This window comes from Ctenocephalides felis, unplaced genomic scaffold, assembly GCF_003426905.1.
Source record: "Ctenocephalides felis isolate EL2017-DRISC unplaced genomic scaffold, ASM342690v1 CF-g0.4_SCAFFOLD_03571, whole genome shotgun sequence".
Classification (NCBI taxonomy): Eukaryota; Metazoa; Arthropoda; class Insecta; order Siphonaptera; family Pulicidae; genus Ctenocephalides; species Ctenocephalides felis.
The window spans coordinates 70,190,759-70,210,529 of NW_020539725.1; the positions used below are offsets into that span (position 1 = coordinate 70,190,759).

A 19,771-nucleotide genomic window follows, 5' to 3' on the forward strand; every position below is an offset into this window, starting at 1 on the left:
AATATTTATTCCGTACTTTTTTGACAATATAAATTATTTTTTTCGGTTAAGATAATATAAAAACGCCCATGTATTCTAACTGAAGCAAACTATTAATTAATTTGCTGTGAATGAACGTCGATAACCTTGATGTCAAACTTGAGTGAAAAATCGTATATAAATACCCGACGGTTTTATAGTGTTTTATAAGTGATTAGATTTTCAAACTATTTACTACAAACTCATTTTTTCTATACAAATCAAAAATGAAGGTTTTGGCAGTTTTATTGTTGACTTGCTTGGCAGCAGCTGTTGTATCATCAGGTGAATACATTGTAACGATTTAACTTATTTGTTATAGATGTTCGTATATTTTGTAAAATTCTTAGGAGCTTGTAAGTGTTTACGCTAAAATTTGCAAAAAGTTTAGGGTTGGTTGTAAACAAAAGTTAGTTTAGTCCAGTCAGTATAGAAAGTTCACCTTGTAATTTGAGATATCTAGCTGTAAGTCTGTAAATACTTGTATATTGACACCCTAAAGTTGTCTCAAAACCTATTGAGACCTATATATGCTATTGACACCCTATCATATGTAGGTTTTAGGACAACTTTAGGGTGTCAATATACAAGTATTCATAGACTTACAGCTCGGTATCTCGAATTCTGAGATTCGTACCTAATTTAAGCTTAAATGACTGGACTAGTTACCAACATGATTAAGTTTTTCTTGAATGTAATCGAAATTGTATTTTTTTTAAGGGATTGCAATTCAGTGTGTCTAAACTAAATTAACTAGATTCTAAGTGTTTGCTGACAGACATTAAATTTTAATGTTTCAACTTGATAAGACGTGCTTACGAGTTGACAAACTTTTAAAAACAAATTGTTCTTATATTTACTATCTTCATCGACAAGGGCATCTAAAGGAATTTTGGTTAGAAAGTATTGGTTTAAAATAGGATGAGAAGATAATTTTTCTGAATTACATTTTTTTTAAAAAAATTGTCCTTTATCCAGCCGCCGTAGCCGATGAACCAGCCCATGAAACCCATGAGCACCACACCGAGGGTGACCATGAACACCATGAACACCATGAAGAACACGAAGTAACTTGCGGAGAAAACGAAAAAGCCAGCGAATGCGCCACACCATGTGTCACCACTTGCGAAAATTACGACTCTCTTCATTTCTGTGCTCCTTTGTGTGATGGACCCAAAAAATGTGTTTGCGAAAAGGGATACATCAGGGATGTCGAAGGAGGAAAATGCATTTTGCCAACCGAATGCCCCAGCAAGACCGAATAAATTTAGAGTTAGGAAGATGTCACACTTTTTTCCAAATTATTCTGACCAAGAAGTTTATTAATGTTTATCTGTACAACTGTAAATCAATAAACACACTACATTTTTATAATCTGGTATTTGTTATTTCATGCACCAAAAATGGTTTTCAAAATGGTATCCAATACATTTGGATAATTCAATCTAAAATTCATTGACTGAGCAATTTATTTTAAACTCAAGTTTTATGCACAAATTTATGTTTCTTGCATTCTTAGCTTTCAGATCCTTTTTTAAAAAGTTTTGCACAATGGCAGAAATATACCTATTTTTACAGCCTAAAGCTTATACTAAATTATATACTTGATAATTTCAAAATTTGCTTAAGAATATCGAACAATCTGCTTGAAAATTTCTACATAAATATTATATCCGACTTTTTACAATTTATGGTGAATTTTGACTTGATTTTTAATAATAATTATTATTCCACAATGACTAGATTTTACTTTAATAATACGATACTTTGTTATATTTTTACGTTGCAAACTAGTGGTGCGTGTCATCGTGCTTTAAGGTAAATTGCTAGAACTTACTGTACCTAATTTAATATTTTTGAAAGCTCAGAAAGAGTTTTTCTAATTTTTGCTAATATTAAAAACATTTGAAATTTTGAATGTTGTAAAACAATTTAAAAATTGTCTCTCTTAAAAATTATGATTTTTTTAAATAATGATGTTTTTTGAGTATACGATATTTTTAAAAACAAGTTTTTCATTTTTTTATTGAAAATTTTAAATTTTGTTTTTGTTTATTTTAAATTTTGTTTTTTTTAGACCTATTCATGCTTGTCGAAAATATTTGATCTCCGAGCGTCAAATCACATTTTTTTAAACTATTGTTTATAAATCTACGAAACTGCTGGACCTGCCTATGAAAATATATAATCAATTTAGAATATCAATAATCAATCAGAAATATTGTATACACACAAACAAAACTCACACAAACACACTCACACACACATGCACATATAAATTTTCAAAGTATGTCAAAATGTTCAGAAACTCCGGACACGTAAATATATGCACAAAATTTTATTTTAGATTTTTGGATGATTACTATAACTGAATGCTACGGGAAGTTAATGGAAGTACAAAATGTGAACAATTTGTTTTTACTTCGAATATATTTTTCATTACATTATTACATTATAATATGAACTAATACATTTGTCTAACGTGTAAATTACTAAATTCTATATTCATGTACTATCTAATTTTGTAAAGTCAAGTTAATTTATTGTGAAAAATAAACAATTTTGATAACCTTGATGTTCGACATAATTTCGTATATAAATACTCGAGTATTTTGTGTTTTTTCATAATTTTTTAGATATTTGATCTGTTTTGATTGAACTCGGTCAATAGTAATAAACAAAATGAAAGTGTGGGCATTATTTGCTGTTATCTGGATGATGGTAGCTCTTGCTTTTGCAGGTGATTAAAAAAAAATATATATAATAAAATAAAACTAAAAATGAAACCCATGTATAATTGATATATATTATAAAAAACCCAAGTCTTTTTTTTATTATCATATAAAAAATATAAAAAAGTCAATAATCAGCATTATTCGTAACTTATGCCTAACAATCACAATCATAACAAATCACTTAACACAAAACATTTTTTTTTAAATTTTTTTCTAATATTGGCAACGGAATTACTACAATATATAAACTAATATGTGACTTTCATTATAAAATAATCATCATAAGTAATTTCTAAATTACACAGCTAGAGGTACTGATGATCAATATGATGACCATGACGATTTCGTATTTGGTGATGAAAATGCACATGAATGCCAACCAGGTGCCACCAATTGCCAAATCCACGTCACAAAACAACCAAAAAACTTTGATCAAGAAGCACTACAATAATTATTGATAAATAGTATTAAGTTTTAACATAGTACCAAAAATATTTGATGTTAGAAATTTAGATTAAATTTAAGCGAATTATCTAGCTGTAGCTGATAAATTAGCAATTCACGAAGACATTAACCACTAATAAAAAAAGTTACTTAGAGAAAAAACTAAGTTATTGCTATTGTTTGCAAAACTTACTGTTCTTTGTATTTATGAATCAATGTTTATATAAAAAGGACGAGAAGAAGTGGTGAGTACATTCTGCAACAGCCCAAGAGCTCTTAAATTGAAAGTGCCTAGGAAAATTATGATGATGTTTCAAATTATTCTGATCAAGAGCTTATAACTCATACCTGTAAAACTGCAAATGAATAAAATTACTAAATATTTATAAACCGTTATTATTATTAACTTCCTATTGTAATGGGCCGAAAATCAAAGTTGAACTTTTTACATTTCTCGACGTTTTGAAGGTTTCTGAACATTCTGGAATACCTACCTCAAAAAAAATAGATGTATGTGTGTGTATGTATGTATGGATACAAATTTCCAGTCACGTTTTCGGGCGCACGGATCAACCGATTAGAATGGTTCAAAAAACATTCGATTCCTATCGATAGGGAAAAGAGCTGATTAGTTTTTGGCAAAGGCAGGTCTAGCCGTTCCGGGGATACGGAGCAAAGAGTGCAGAAAATAGAAATCGAGTTTTTGAGTGAACAGAGCATCCAATTTGAATGATCTAAAAAACATTCAATTAGTAATGATTGGGAGAAGTGATTATTAGTTTTTAACAATGGCAGGCCTAGCCATTTTGAAGATACAGAGCTAAATGTGCAAAAAATGGCAGTTTTTGAAAGAACTAAGCGTCCAATTTAAATGATTCAATTAACTTTCAGCTTATTTTAACAAAATAATTAATTTTGGAAAAAAAAATTTGTATCTTTTTCAGTTTTTTTGTATATTAAAAATAATTCATATTTTATTTTTAATTCTGACTAAAGTTCTAATATACTTCAAACAAATAATTTTAACTTTGCAATTCAGCTTATATAATTCTTATAAATATTAGACAATGTTACAATATTTATAATAATCTATTTGAAAACATTTAGTATTCCTCGAACATTTCGTTACGGTACGGGAAGTTCCAGCAATTTGGCACCCCTCTAGTTTTAAAATTTAGATTATATTAAATTTCAAGTCCAAATGTATCAAATATTTTGCATACATAACTTTCAGCATTATTTGCATATGAGTTTGTTATATTGCATGTTGATTATTTTTAAGTATTCCAAATTTCCTGTAAATTCTCGATTAATGATTATTACTCTAAATCGTTACAATATAGAATAAATATTATTCTCCCCAGATCGAGTATGAATTTGTGCCGAAACATTCAACTTTCCATAAAGTAATTTATAGTAATCTCAAAACAAGTCGAAAATATTTTTTGGATATCTTTACGTTTAGAGGTTTCTGAACATTTTGACATATCTTAAAAAAATCGATTTTATATATATATATATATATATATATATATATATGTGTATGTATATATATATATATATATATATATATATGTATATATATGTATATATATGTGTGTGCATGTATGTGCGGATACAATTTTTAGTCCACGGTTCGGGAGCACAGATCAACCGATTTTAATGATTCATAAAACATTCGCTTTCTATTGATGCGTAGACGTGTTGATTAGTTTTTGACTAAGGCAGGTCTAGCCGTTTTGGAGATACGGGGCAAAAAGTGCAAAAAATGGCAATTCAGATTTTGAGAGAATGGTGTGTCCAATTTGAATGATTTAAAAATAATGTATTTGTATTGGTGAAATGAAGAACTAATTCAATTTTTTGAAATGCAGGTCTATCAGTTTCGGAAATCCAATAAAAAATACTAAATTGTGGGAAGAAAATTATTTTTAGCAATATTGATCTATAAATCAAAAATCTTCAAATCTCTTTTGACATAAAACAAAATTAGTGATGTGCTAAGGCTAATTAGTTTTTGACTAAGGCAGGTCTAGCCGTTTTGGAGATACGGGGCAAAAAGTGCAAAAAATTGCAATTCAGATTTTGAGAGAATGGTGTGTCCAATTTGAATGATTTAAAAATAATTTATTTGTATTGGTGAAATGAAGAACTGATTCATTTTTTTGAAATGCCGGTCTATCAGTTTCGGAAATCCAATAAAAAATACTAAATTTTGGGAAGAAAATAATTTTTTAGCAATATTGCTCTATAAATCAAAAATCTTCAAATCTTTTTGACATAAAACAAAATTAGTGATGTGCCACATACACCTAGTTTTGTACTTATCCCTTATATGGGTTATCTTCACTTTGAAAATTTTATTTTATTTTACTTCTATTTGTTTATACTAAGAAATTTATTTTTTATTATAAATTATATAAAATGTAGATTTGTTTTTATATATTTTGGCATGGAGAGTGATGCAATAATTAATATCACCTAAAGATACGATATCTATTTTTGATATATATATATATATATATATATATATATATATATATATATATATATATATATATATATATATTATATATATATATATATATATATATATATGATAATTATATTTTCTTCTTTCTTCCTGTCTAGATATAAAAATATTCCACTGCCCAAATTTGCTATCATTATTATTATTTTCGCAATTTATGTGATAAAATAGAATTTATTATCTAACTATTCCAGTTTTGTTTTATGATAGTCAGATCTCACCATGTATTTTAATTACTGCTAAAATGAATATTTGTAAATAAGATGATTAAATTTTTGCTTTTATGGAAGCAATTAGTTATCATAAAAGTGTCGTTTTAATTATTCAAACATATCAGGATAATGATTTTTTTCACTAGTTTGCTAGATCGAGCATGGGCGTAGTAATTGAAAATTGCTAAATTATAATATTAAAAAAACAAAATGATTTGTTTTCTCATTTTCTTTTTTTTTATAGACTTCTGATCACTTGGGCATACCTTAGAAAAATTGAGTTGTAGGTGTGTGTGTATGTTTGGATTCAATTTTTCGTCTACGATTTTGGGCGCACGGATCAATCGCTTTGAATAATTTAAAAAAGATTTGATTCCTATTATTGGGGGGACGTGATGATTAGTTTTTGGTAAAGGCAGGTTCAAACGTTTCGATGAAACAAGGAAAAAATGCAAATAATGGAAATTCAGTTTTTGAGAAAACGTAGAGTAAAAACATTTCCCTCTTATCAACCAACTGAATATATGTATTTTTGAAAAGGCAGGTCTAGCGGTTTTGTAAATCCATTGACGAAAGTGAAAAAAATGGAATTCGGCGGCAAAAATGATTATTGGACACATGCGAATCAAATTTTAAGAGATTTTATAAAGATTTTGAAAGTACATTTTTTACATTTCTATAAGTTTCAAGATTTATTAATTTTTAAGATTTATATGTTTAATCGTTAGGGTGCGACGCAGCGCTTACGCGCTTTGTTATTTCGTCTTTGAAAACAGCTACGCAGCCCGACTGTTCTGAAGTAAAATAAAAAAAAATCTGTTTTAAAAATTTCAGATTCAAAAAATTACATTTCTTCAAAATTCTCAAAAAATCACATTTTTTCAAAATTCTCAAAAAATCTCATTTTTTCAAAATTCCTAAAAAATCATATTTTTTCAAAATTCTCAAAAAATCACATTTTTTCAAAATTCTCAAAAAATCTATTTTTTTCAAAATTCTCAAAAAAGTCACATTTTTTCAAAATTCTCAAACAATCACATTTTTCAGAATTCTCAAAAATATCACATTTTTTCGAAATTCTCAATAAATCACACATTTTTCAAAATTCTGAAAAAAATCACATTCTTTCAAAATTCGCAAAATATCACGTTTTTTCAAAATTCTAGAAAAATTCACATTTTTTCAATTTTTTTAAAAAATCACATTTCAAAGCGTTATTAAATTTTATATTATATTCACCTCTAGATTTTTTTATATTATTGTAGATGACAACCCAATGGTTAACCAAGCTTGATGATTTTATTATTAAAATAGTTATACACACAAACTATATTTGGTTTGTGCAATATTTCTTCTAGTGTAAATCATTCTATATGTTGACATTATCTGTAGGTACAATAATCTAAATTTATTATTCACTTATTTAATATTAATTTAGTTTTCAAAGATACTAAGCAAATTTGCAGAACTATTTTTGGTATAATTTATTATAGTTTACTCTGCAATTTCTTGAGAAAAACTTCAAGCCTAGATAAAATTATATTCAGCAATTTATCTCATTATAATCTCAGATAGTTTGCCTATTTTTATCTAAAAATAAATTTTCATAAAATAAATACCTCCATAAATTTTATGGTTGCATAAGTAAAGATAAAATATTCTCCATATATATAGAAATGTAATATGTAAAATAGATATCAGTGCAAAGATTTAATTAAAATGAATTTCTTCCAACTTTTATTCATAATATTAAATATAAAAATAGTTCTAGCACAAATTTTTCTAACTCCATCTCCTAATGAAAGTGTTTCATCCGAATCTGTGACCATTAGCCTAGAAGACATAAATCTTATTTTACAAGGAGACATTGAAAATATTCAAAAAAGATTGGATTATTTAATGAAACATGATGCAGAAAAGTACAACAAATTGCTAAAATTTATAAATGAAAATCGAGCAAGATTGGAAATTCTAAATAGATACACATTGGCAACAAAATGTGGAGAAGCAATTGCTAAAGGCGAATTTTCCAGGGCTGCTGATATTTTAAAATCAGTTTTACAATCGAATTATGATGAAGTAATTCATGAGGCATATGGGAATAGCTCACAAAATTTTGGTACAATTTTAAATTTTGCGAATTATGTTTACAATGAGGATGGGAATAAAGCATTATTGTTATATCAAGAATTGTTTGAGCAATCTAAATCAACTGCAAATTCCGATAGTTTCTTACAAATGGCTACTTTCATCTCGACTTGTTATAATTACTCGGATTGGACAAATCTGAAGACCAAAGTTTTGGATCAAATGATTCAAAGCAAAACAGCCGAAATGGCGAATGTAACAAATGATACATCAAATGATCAAAAATTTCGTGACAGTTCTTATAATTTTTTTAGCCAAGTATATTCTTTGGATCATGATGCAGGATTCACACTTTTCACCAACATTATTCAACAGTTATACAAAAAAATTGGTACACTTTCTCTCATAGATTTTGTAAGTAACAACACAAACTTACCACTGAGCATTCATGGGTTATTTGTAGTAAATAAATTATTGCAAACCAATAATTACGATGATTTTTTCACTTTTGTGCAATACATCAAAAAAGTGTATGAACGATCCAATTTTCAACCAGATGAACAGGAAAAAGTTGTCAAACTAATACAAAAACTTCCTTTTTCTATCCAGGCTGCTGCATATACAGACACGTTTTGTATACAAAACAAATTATCTGGTAATTTTCTAAAAGTTTTCAATAATGCAGGAACCTGGAACGTTTATCTTTCACCTGGTGGAACTGCCTACAAAAGTACAAAATGGGTTCTCAAGAAATTTCAATTTTTTTATATAATGTCTCAGAGATCTTTTTTCCCAGAATGGTACATCGAAAGCAAATTAAATGTTGAATCCCAAAGGAACTTCCAAATATGGGTAACATTTGAGGTGGATTTGATAAATAATTTTGTGTATTTAAATAGTGCTGGTTTGGGATATGTAACAGATTCTGAAGGAATGATGTCTTTTGATAAACAGCCTAGTGAATTTTCACAGTGGATTTTACAAAGATGTTGAATTCTAGAGATTCTAAAAGTGTGAGTGGTATAAGATGTATGGTGCCAAAAATGCACAGGAGGGCATAACGAAAATCTAGTTCTATAGGTACTTTCAAGAAACTTTGCTAAAGGAACCATAGTTTGGGAGCCATACTTTAGTTCCAAAAAAACTTATCTTCAACATAAAATGAAACATTTTATTTGCTCTATATTAAAATCAATCGATGAGTCTTTTTGTAATGAATAATTAGTAACATTTATTATGTTCATGTATTTTAATAAAATTGTATGCAAATTTAAATTTAGAAAAATCTATTTAAAAATCATGTGTCTTATCATATTATGTAATGTTACATAAAATGAATTTTCAATCCTCTTGAATTTTCATTATTTAAATCTAAAAAATAAAAAAATATGAATATTTTTATAGGTTAACTTTCCGTAGGGTAAGTTATGTTATTTGCAAAAGAATGGCAATAAAAATGTTTGTCATTTTTTTCCGACATACCTTGGAAAAAAATGTTGTTTGTGTGTGTGTGAGTGTGTTTATGTGCAGATACAATTTTTAGTCGACGATTTTGAGAGCACGGATTAACCGATTAGAATTATTCACAAAGAATATGATTTCTTTGATATTAATAAATTAATTATATTTTACACATCATATTATCAGATATTTTTTAGAGATTTCAAGAAGTACAAATTTTGTTTTACATTGCTATGCGGTTAGTAGTACCAATGTTTATTTGTTAGACAGCGACGCGGCGCTTGCGCGCTCCGATATTTTGTTCTAAAACAGCACGATTGTTTTCAAAACAAAGTTCAAAATTTTCGAAAAAATCAAAATATTCATAAAACAATTCTAATTTTTCAAAAAAGTCTAACTTTTTCAAGAATTTCAAAATTCTCATCTTTTAGTTCTTTAATCTAATTCTTCAGTTATCTTTAAAATCTAATTCTTTTAGTTCTTACAAAATTTCAGAAATTTTAAAAAAATATGATTATTAGTACGGCAACTTTCAGCACTTTGACTTCAGAAAGACTTTTGAAAAAAAAATTATCTATACAATAATTTATGTCCCCCATCAAGTGGCACGTCAATGGATAAAAATATATAATCTAATGATTATAGAGTAAAAAAAAAAACAAATAAACTTGATAACCTTGATGAGTTACATAATATTGTATATAAATACTCGACTAATTTGTTGTTCCTTATATTTGTTTAGAATTTTGATCTGTTTTAAGCTCAATCAACAAAAATAAACAAAATGAAAGTGATCGCATTATTTGCTCTGGTTTGCTTGGCTGTAGCCGTTGCAGGTGAATAGAAAAATTAGAATAAAATCATACATAAAATAATAAACCATTTATTATTAATATATATTAAAGCAAACTAAAGTTACGTTCTTCTTGTTTAAAAAGGGAATAAATTACTACATATAATCTATCTATTGATGGGCCAATTCCGCCTTAAAATAGATGAGTGTTATGGCAAGGCTATGTTAAGTTGCGGTTTTCATATACAATGGTACTAAAAACAGTCTAAATGCTATGTATTTGCTGTGCGATCAGGCGTTTTACACATACACGTTTTATCTAAATCATCATTTCTTTTTGGTTAAGTTGACTATGTACACGGTGTTGCATTAAGGCAAAATGCTATTACATTTGAGCTGTTCACACTTGAACACAATTTCATTTTTCTGTATCTTTGAAGTAATATTTTTGTATTTACTGGAAAATACACAATGGCATTATTTTGGCTCGTATACCTAAAAGGTCATAAAACTGCCTGTGAGATGAGAAAGCGACCGCTTCCTTCCTAAAGCAGTAAATATAATATAATTGGCTTGCTCTAAAAAAATAACGTTGACTAAAGTAAATATCAATAAATACGTAATCAACATTTTTCGCTATTTTTTCACAACCGCGTTCATCACAATTCACCTAACAAACCATCACTGACCAAGTATCAAAGAAATAAATATTTTCTAAAATACAAAGCTGAAGGTACCAATCACCACGATCATAATTCAACTAACCCAACCATCATCACAGACAAAATTAAAAAAAAAAAATAGTCACCCTAAATATTTTCCTACCCAGCTGAAGGTACTGATGAACACCACGATCACCACCACGAAGGCGAACACCATGAAGTAACTTGCGGAGAACACGAAACTTGAAGGATTGCGCGTCACCATGTGTCACCACCTGCGAAAACTACGGAACCCCACATTTCTGTGCACCAAAATGCGACACCAAGACCTGCGTCTGCGATGAGGGTTACGTAAGACTCACCAAGGAAGGAAAATGCGTTTTGCCTACTGAATGCCCCAAGAAGGAATAGAGGGATTAAGCAGTATTTTTTTATATTCAAAACAAGGAAAACAAAATAAATTTGCAATTTTTATTTAAAAAATACACAACTTTCAAAATACTCAACAATTTAAATTATCAACTATTCAAATATCAAAATTTTTGTTTCTGCTATATATGTTAGTAAAATAAATCAGTTCACAAATTTTCTATAAATATTGTTTTATTCCATGTGTGTGTCTAGGATTCTAAAGTACTTCTAAAATAATATTAATGTATCTTGGAAATTTTAATATCTTAAAATGTATCTGTTGCTTCGTGGTTATATCTTTAGGAGCCAATTTGCCCATAAAATAGAAATGTTATGGCAAATATGATTCAGCTAATTTTCTAAGATCAGCATTCTTTATACAGTATTATGGGATCATTAGTGCCAAGAGTGTGTTCGAATTTATCCATATGTTCATATAATATTATTCCAAATTGTTTAAGATTTTGTCAGTTATAGATATGTTGGCTCATTCTTTTATTAACATATTAGAAGCTCTCACCAATGTAACAAACTTTGCAATCGTTGCAGTCAACTTTAAAAACTGAGTCTGTAATTTTTTGAGATTTTAAGACTGAAAATAAAATACTGAAAAATTTATCAAAATTAAAAACTAAAAGAAAACTTTTTTCTAAAAATATATATTTAATAAGAAAAACTACATAAATATGGTGAAAAGACAAACCTTTATGATAAGGAAGCCTTTGAATTAGAAAGAGAATTACTTGAAACATTTAAGTTAATTTTAGAGTTTTCTAAATATATTTTTTATTTATAACTATATTATCAATTAAATGGTAGTGTTAACAATTATTAACTAGTGCATGGCATCGTGCCTTAAGGCAAATTGCTGAAACTTCTCGTACCATAACGAGATATTCGAGGAATATTAAATGTATTCAAATAGTTTATTATAAATCCTGTAACTTTTATTGTTCCTACTTTATAGACAAAAGATAAGCGCTTATAATTTGGACTAAGACGTATATACATACTTATATGAAAAATAAATATATAAAATTTAATCAAGTGGAGTTAAATTTAAAGGTCCTTATCTCATATTTCTAAGAATAATATGAACGGAATTGCAAAGTTAAAATTATTTATTTTAAATATACAAGTAAGCTCTAGAATTTTGGCTAGAATTAAAATTAAAATCCGAATAATTATTGGTATCTAAAGAAAACATTCTTTGAAAATTAAAAAAATGGATAAATTAGGATTTTCTTCTAAAAACTAATCATTTCTTCACACTGTCAACACAAGCCAAATGTTTTTTAAATCATTCGAATCGGATGCTCCATTTTCTCCAAAACTGTAATTTTTACCACTATTTGCTCTGTATCTCCAAAATGGATAGACTTGCCTTTTTCAAAAACTAACCAGCCGGTTCGACTAACCAGCAAATCGAATGCATTTTGAAATTTTCCAAATTGCATCCAAACATACACACACAGATACATCAATTTTTTTCTAAGGTACGCCAAAGTATTTAAAAACTTCCGACACGTAAAGATACGCGAAAAATTGTATTTTCGATTTTTGGACGATTACTAGATATAACTTATCCTTAAAAAATCGCACGTCTATGGATAAAACTTATAATCTAATGATTAAAAAAATAAACATTTTTGATAACCTTAATGAGTTACATAACTTTGTATATAAATACTCGACTAGTTGGTTGTTTCGTATATTTTTTTAGATTTTTGATCTGCTTTAAGTTCAATCAACAATAAAACCAAAAACAAAAATGAAAGTGTTGGCATTGTTTGCTCTGGTTTGTTTGGCGGTTGGTGAATAGAAAATTTAATTAAAATAATACATAAAATTATAAAATGTTTATTAGTTTAATATTTGTTAAAAAAAACTCGAGTTACTTTATTCTTGTTTAAAAAGTAAATATAGCCAACATTATTATAAATTGCAAAGTGTACCTATAATCTATCATTGAAACTCTACTTTCTAAGAGAAGTTAAAAAATATAGTTTGATACAGTGATTGTGTTTGTCATAAAAACAAGGTGAATATCAAAGTACACATGATCATTATTATTTGTAGCTAATTTTTACCAACCACGGTCATCATAATTCATCCAAATCAACCACGATCACTGATCAAATATTAATAAAATTGTCTTTAGGGAATGCAATGCCGATGGAAAATTTCAATACCGGTAATTCGGTAATTTTTCATTTTAAAACCGGAATACCGGTAAATTACTGGTATTTTTATTATCTTAAACAAACGTAAACAAAATTGAAAGTTACTAGTACAAATATGAAAAATGTATATACAATTACAACTATATTCAACTAAACAATAAAAACAATAAAATAAATCAATAAGTTTATTTTTTTAAATAATAATTTAACAAAATTATATCCAATTTAATTAATTCATTATCACTATAGAGTATATTGAGTGCTTTTCACCAAAAACAAACTTATGAGTAAGAAAGACCAAAAACTCATAAAAGATCATATTACATTATTATAATAAACTGTATTGTCTGTATCCGATGTGTTAAATTAGAATAATCTCTAATATTTAAAAAAAATAATTTTCTTGCACTAATTTAAGATCGGATACTTTGTCGAGATGAATAATAAGTTACTATAATTGTTGAGTATTGTTATTTAAAACAATGTAAAACGTTTTCGCTAAATAATATTTTATATTTGTAATAAGAAGCAAAAATATTTAGTAATTATCATAATAATTATGTATAAAGTTAGAAAAAAATAAAGATTACGCAGGGGTAATCTGTATGATATAAAATATTTTAGCGCAAATGTCACTTAAAAAACCGTTACATTTTTACATAAGATGAAACAAACATCATTATCTATAAGTCCAATTCTATTTATTGTAACACGATATGAAACCCTCAGTAAAGCAATAAATATTCAGTATAATGACGAATTGAGATAATATTTGAAATTTTGTTTATCCAATAGAATCACTTAAAGATATAGCTGTTTATGCGATTATGGAATTTAAAGATAAATTTGTTCTGAGAAATTTTAACTTTAGTGTATTATGTATCAAATAGCGCTTATGTAAAAATACCGAAAATACCGTTTTTGGGGGGGGTAAATACCGGTAAAAATACCGCCGAAAAATCGGGCGGTTTACCGGTAATTCGGTATACCGGTATGCCAGTATTGCATTCCCTAATAGTCACCATAAATGATTTCTATAGATGATGCCGATGATTATGATGAGCTTTTGAATGAGCACCGAAAAGGACCTTGTGGAGAACACGAAATTTGGGTTAGTTGCACGTCACCATGTGTCATCACTTGCGAAAACCTCAGAATAGCACAGATTTGTGAACAAAAATGTGGCCCCAAAACCTGCGTTTGCGACGATGATTACGTAAGACTCACCGAGGGAGGAAAATGCGTTTTGCGTTCTGAATGCCCAAGGAAGGAATTTCAGATTAATTTTAGTACTGAAAACGAATAAAATTTAATCTGAAAATTTTGTAAAAGATACACAAGTTCTATAATTGTCATTTATTCAAATGGTAATAAAATAAAATTGTTCACAAATTTTCTATAAGTATTGTTTTATTACATGTGTGTATCTTTACAAGAATTGTTTTATTACATCTGTTGAATATTCTTGGACTATTTTGACTTCCCGTAGGATAAGTTATAGCAATCGCAAAAAATCGAAAATGAAACGTTTCAAGAGTTTCTGAACATTTTTGCATACCTTAGAAAAAATGGGATGAGTGTGTGTGTGCGTTCGTGTATTTTTGTGAGTGTGTGCGGATACATTTTTTTATTTTACACATTTTACTTGTATTGACAAAATTTCTGTGAAGGCATATCGAATGAAAAAAGTAAAAAAAATGTATCCAATGCCGTATTAATAAATTAACATTCTATTCATTTATCTCATATTTATCGATTATAATCGATCACTGTTGAATTTATTATTGTTATTAAATTCTTTATTCCAACGCGCTGATGTTTCAAAACATACAATTCAAAATTCAAAATATTTTATGCACTGATGGCAAAAGACTAAATTTAGTGAATTAGTACTTTTTTATATTAAGAATGATTTATGACAATTTTGGAGAACATAAAGGCCAATTCTGATAAAATAATTATGTTACAGCAACGTTATGTTACTGTTTTATATTTATATAAATTGGTAGTAAAAATTGGCAAAATAAAACCTAACTTGACGTATGTGTTATCAAGGGCACATTAAAAAGATGCTCTGATGGCATAGCAAATATATTATTATTTTTTGACTGCTTTATAGGAGAATTTGCCCCTTTGTTTATTTAAATTTCTGATAATCTGTAGATGCAATTCTAGTGTTTATTTCCATATTATTTAATGTAGCATTAAATTTAATTTAATATTTCATGAAAGAAAGTTTATTTTTGATGTTATGGTGAAGAAATTTATTAGTGTGTGTATATTATTCGTAGTTATTTATAGTAATTTTTTCATAGAATTCCTTCATGATCATTTTCTTCAATACTATGACAATGAGGCAAATTATAAAATCCTCTATTTTCAACACATTTATTTAAATTTCGCAATAATCTAGAAAAATATTACTTTCTAAAAAATATTTTAAAAAATCAGAAATTACAGATTATAACTATATGCTTATGAAATTTATAAAAAAAAACATAATACTTGGCCATCAATGTCATTACTAGATGTTTTGAGAATCGTTGTAAATTCTGACAACAAATAATGAAAATGTGTGCATATATAACCGAGTTTTACACCGAATTTTTGCATTAGTCATATTTTTATCGCTGGATAAAGAATCTACTAATATTAAAATTAATTTTTGTTACAATTTCTAATTATCATGTTCTCAATTAAAGTTAGTATCATATGTTGCCTTATAGTGGCAACACTTTGCACAGGTATGTTGTCAATAAAAAAATTGCTATTGTATGTATACTAATATAAATTGTGAAAAAAGTTCAATTGTGTATTTAATATAGAGTATTTCCATAAAACTCCAATTTAATGAGAATAACATTGGTCAAAGAAAATTTTTAATCAGGGATCTTTCTCGAATCAAAAAAATTTAGTATATAATCATTTTAATTGCTGTACCATAATTGCTCTTATCTATTGCTAAAATCTTTGTATATGAATTTTTAGAAAAAAATCTAAATCTCATATTATGACCAAATCCTTCTTAAAAACATTGAAAAATTTAAAACCAGCGAGTTCGTAAAGATAGAGAAAATTCTCAAATATAAATTTTACTTTTTCAATGCTACAATTTGATTTTACGTTTATTCTAGAAAATTATAATGAATATTGATACACATTGTTCAACTTATGTTTGTATTATATTATATCCACTATTTTTGCATTTTAAAATTTTTGCAGAATATATTCAACAACCTGTAATTTCCATATACATAAATCATGGGAAAAATAACTGTCGTGTAATTTAAATTGATAACGAAATCAGTACGCAAGCAATATACCATTTAAAATATAATTAGTGTTTACAAAGTTTTTTATAAAAAATGCGTGATCAGTATAAAAAAATTCACGATATTAAGTTATCTTTCTCAAATATAATCTAATTTCTCAAATATTATATTTCCACTTATTTCAGGATTTTAACTTGAATCCATGTAGTTAGAAGACATATTATTAACTAGAGGTTTGATCCAAACTTCCATCCATTTTTAACTAAAAATATTTTGTTATCTATGTTATACTATTATTTCTATTATATTGTTATACAACTATTATTATGTTACTAAGATCTTTATAAAATTTTACGTAAAATATTTCAATTATCTAGTGTCTTGCCAACCAAAATGTGGAGAACACCAAATTTTGAGCAAATGTGTTCCTGAATGTCCAAAAACTTGTGAAAATAAAGATCTTCTACATGCCTGCAAACCAGAATGTGGTGCATTGCCTCAGTGCATTTGTGAAATGCATTATGTTTTGGATACGAAGAAAAATAAATGCGTTTTGCCATCCGAATGTCCAAAATGAGAAAAAATAATTTAGGCTCAGTCAAAGTTCATAGGAAAGATTGTGATTGTAAAATTTGATGTTGATGTATTAAAAGCTCAATAAAATTAGTATTTTTTATTATTTATTTATTACAACTTAAACTAAGGACTATGTGTGTATCATCAGATCGAATTTGCCATCAAAACCAATTACCAATTATCAGTCATTTGAAATTCACGTTTTTGATTCAAATACCTCTCATCTACAATTTAATCATGGTGTTCATGGTTTTCATCATGGTTCTCGTGGTGTTCATGATTTTCGTCATGGTTCTCATGGTTTTCATGTTTTTCATCATGGTTTTCATGGTCCTCATGTTTTTCCTCATGGTGTTCATGATCATCCCCTTCATGGTGTTCATGATCCCCAGATGGATGGTTAGGACAATCTTCTTCTTTTACGCAATTTCCTTCATCATTTTTGACAAATCCAGCTTTACAGTGACATCCAATAACACATTGCAGGGTACATGGTTTCGGAGTTTTGTCCAAATGATTTGCACAGGTTACTGGACAACTTGTTCCACATGGTTGGAATTCCTCGTTTTCTTTGGTGCAGGATTCAGGACCAACTGGATGGTGATCTGTTTCAGCAGCTTCGTCATCTAGAAAAAAATAAGAAGTTAATTGTAATATAGTAAGTTTAGCAAAACTCATTTTCTTATCAATTTCCTGAAAGTTCTTTCCTTGTATAGAATGATGCATTGAGCACTAGGCCAAGTCAAGTTTTTTTCAACTTGCTGCACTTCTGGTTGCCTATGACTCAAAAAAATTTCAAAAAAAGTATAACTAGAATGTAGCATTTTTATGCAAAAAATGAAAACATTACTAAATTCATTTAGGTTTCAAAACATTTTTCAAACAAGTGGCCTTTATGGAAATAATTTTTTTATAATAATTTTACCACTTACCGCAACGGACAAAAGCAGCAAACAAAAGACAGCTGAACAAAATAAAAGTCAAAGCACGCATTTTGTAAATTATATCGAATTATGATGATTTATAAATAAATTTATCAATTATTTTTTATTTATGTTTACTGATCAATAGTTATCACAGAACTAACTAGTTTCCGATAAATGCATTAGCTTTTATAACGTTTGCCTTATTCTAATTATTTCAGCCATGAAATCAGTTATCACGATTCATATAAATCAGCGGAAAAATAAATTAATTGATTATGTAAAGTGATATCATAAAGTGTTTGTTTGTAAATAAATTATTATTTACATATGGTAACATCTTTATATAAATTTTGCACCCAGAAAATTGTTCTGTAAAATCTAATGGATACATTGTACATCCAAATATACCTTAGTGGTGATTTTAAATAAGGATTTTCTGAATGCAAAATTTATATAAAGATGTATAGATATGTAAATAATAACTTTATGATATTACTTTACATAATCAATTAATTTATAATTATTAATATATATTTATTATCATATGTTGTCCATCTAATTTTATTTACAAGTTTCCACATCAAAGGTTTGTTAGTAAAAAAGTTCAAAATTTTATAAATAAAAAGTATTAAAGTTAAAATTATTGTAAAAAAAATTCGCACTTTTATATATTTGGAAAAATTTAGTAAAATACAAGTTAGAAGAGATAGTCATAAGCTATTTAAAGAGACAATCTTAAATTTAAGATTGTCTCTTTAAATAGCTTATGACTATCTCTATTTAGGTAAATTTAGGTAAATTTTACATTTAAGTTAAGTGTGCAAAATTTTAATCACTCTTATGTTTGTTTTATTTTTTAATATTTTTTGTATTTTTTATATGTTAACAAAAGTGTGAAAGTGATTTTCAAAAATATTCTAATAATTTATAAAGTTGTTAGTTGAAAGTTATTTTTGGAAAACGTTTCAATAAGCAAACATAGCTCAGGCATTTATAAATATAAAATTAATCGTAAACACTATTTACATAATTATATTTAAATAAATATAGAAAAATATCATTTTAGCACGAGTATATTCACTTAAGTAAATTTTACAAAATTTTCTCAGAATTCACTTTACTTTTACTTAACTATCACCTTTTTCTTTAAGTTAACTTTCACCACACATGTCCACTTGTAAAATAATCAACTTTTCTTAAATATTAAGATGATAAATTTTAAGATAAGATTAATTTTATCATTAAAGATAGGATTAATGCATTCAGTTAAAAAATGCATTTACTTATTTATTTATTATGTGTTTTATAGTTTTGTATAAATCATCCTTGACCTGTAAAGTTGTTATTGATTATGATAGTCATAATATTTTGATACATATGGAATATAGAACAAACAAATTATATAAGAACTCTATTGAAAATGCTTTAAATGAAAAGGTTGACTCAAATAGAGATTATTT

At 27.3% G+C, this 19,771-nt stretch overlaps 4 protein-coding genes across 4 annotated transcripts; 3 read left to right on the forward strand and 1 right to left on the reverse strand.

The window, feature by feature from the left end:
• Positions 1-201: 201 nt before the first annotated feature.
• Positions 202-1,357, forward strand: LOC113385380 (cysteine-rich venom protein 1-like). Its single transcript, XM_026623226.1, has 2 exons — positions 202-303; positions 997-1,357. Exons 1-2 carry the CDS (start codon positions 246-248, stop codon positions 1,281-1,283), a joined length of 345 nt encoding a protein of 114 aa, XP_026479011.1. The 5' UTR covers positions 202-245; the 3' UTR covers positions 1,284-1,357.
• A 6,324-nt stretch (positions 1,358-7,681) lies between these two features.
• Positions 7,682-11,423, forward strand: LOC113385209. The gene is made up of 2 exons (XM_026623033.1): positions 7,682-9,107; positions 11,111-11,423. The coding sequence occupies exon 1, from the start codon at positions 7,839-7,841 to the stop codon at positions 9,018-9,020; it is 1,182 nt and encodes a 393-aa protein (XP_026478818.1). The 5' UTR covers positions 7,682-7,838; the 3' UTR covers positions 9,021-9,107; positions 11,111-11,423.
• On the forward strand, positions 10,273-17,386 carry LOC113386669 (zonadhesin-like). Its single transcript, XM_026624434.1, has 3 exons — positions 10,273-10,324; positions 14,578-14,826; positions 17,187-17,386. Exons 1-3 carry the CDS (start codon positions 10,273-10,275, stop codon positions 17,384-17,386), a joined length of 501 nt encoding a protein of 166 aa, XP_026480219.1.
• On the reverse strand, positions 17,294-18,477 carry LOC113384960 (histidine-rich glycoprotein-like). Its single transcript, XM_026622740.1, has 2 exons — positions 18,318-18,477; positions 17,294-18,011 (listed from the first exon to the last, which is right to left on the reverse strand). Exons 1-2 carry the CDS (start codon positions 18,376-18,378, stop codon positions 17,617-17,619), a joined length of 456 nt encoding a protein of 151 aa, XP_026478525.1. The 5' UTR covers positions 18,379-18,477; the 3' UTR covers positions 17,294-17,616.
• Positions 18,478-19,771: the final 1,294 nt, after the last annotated feature.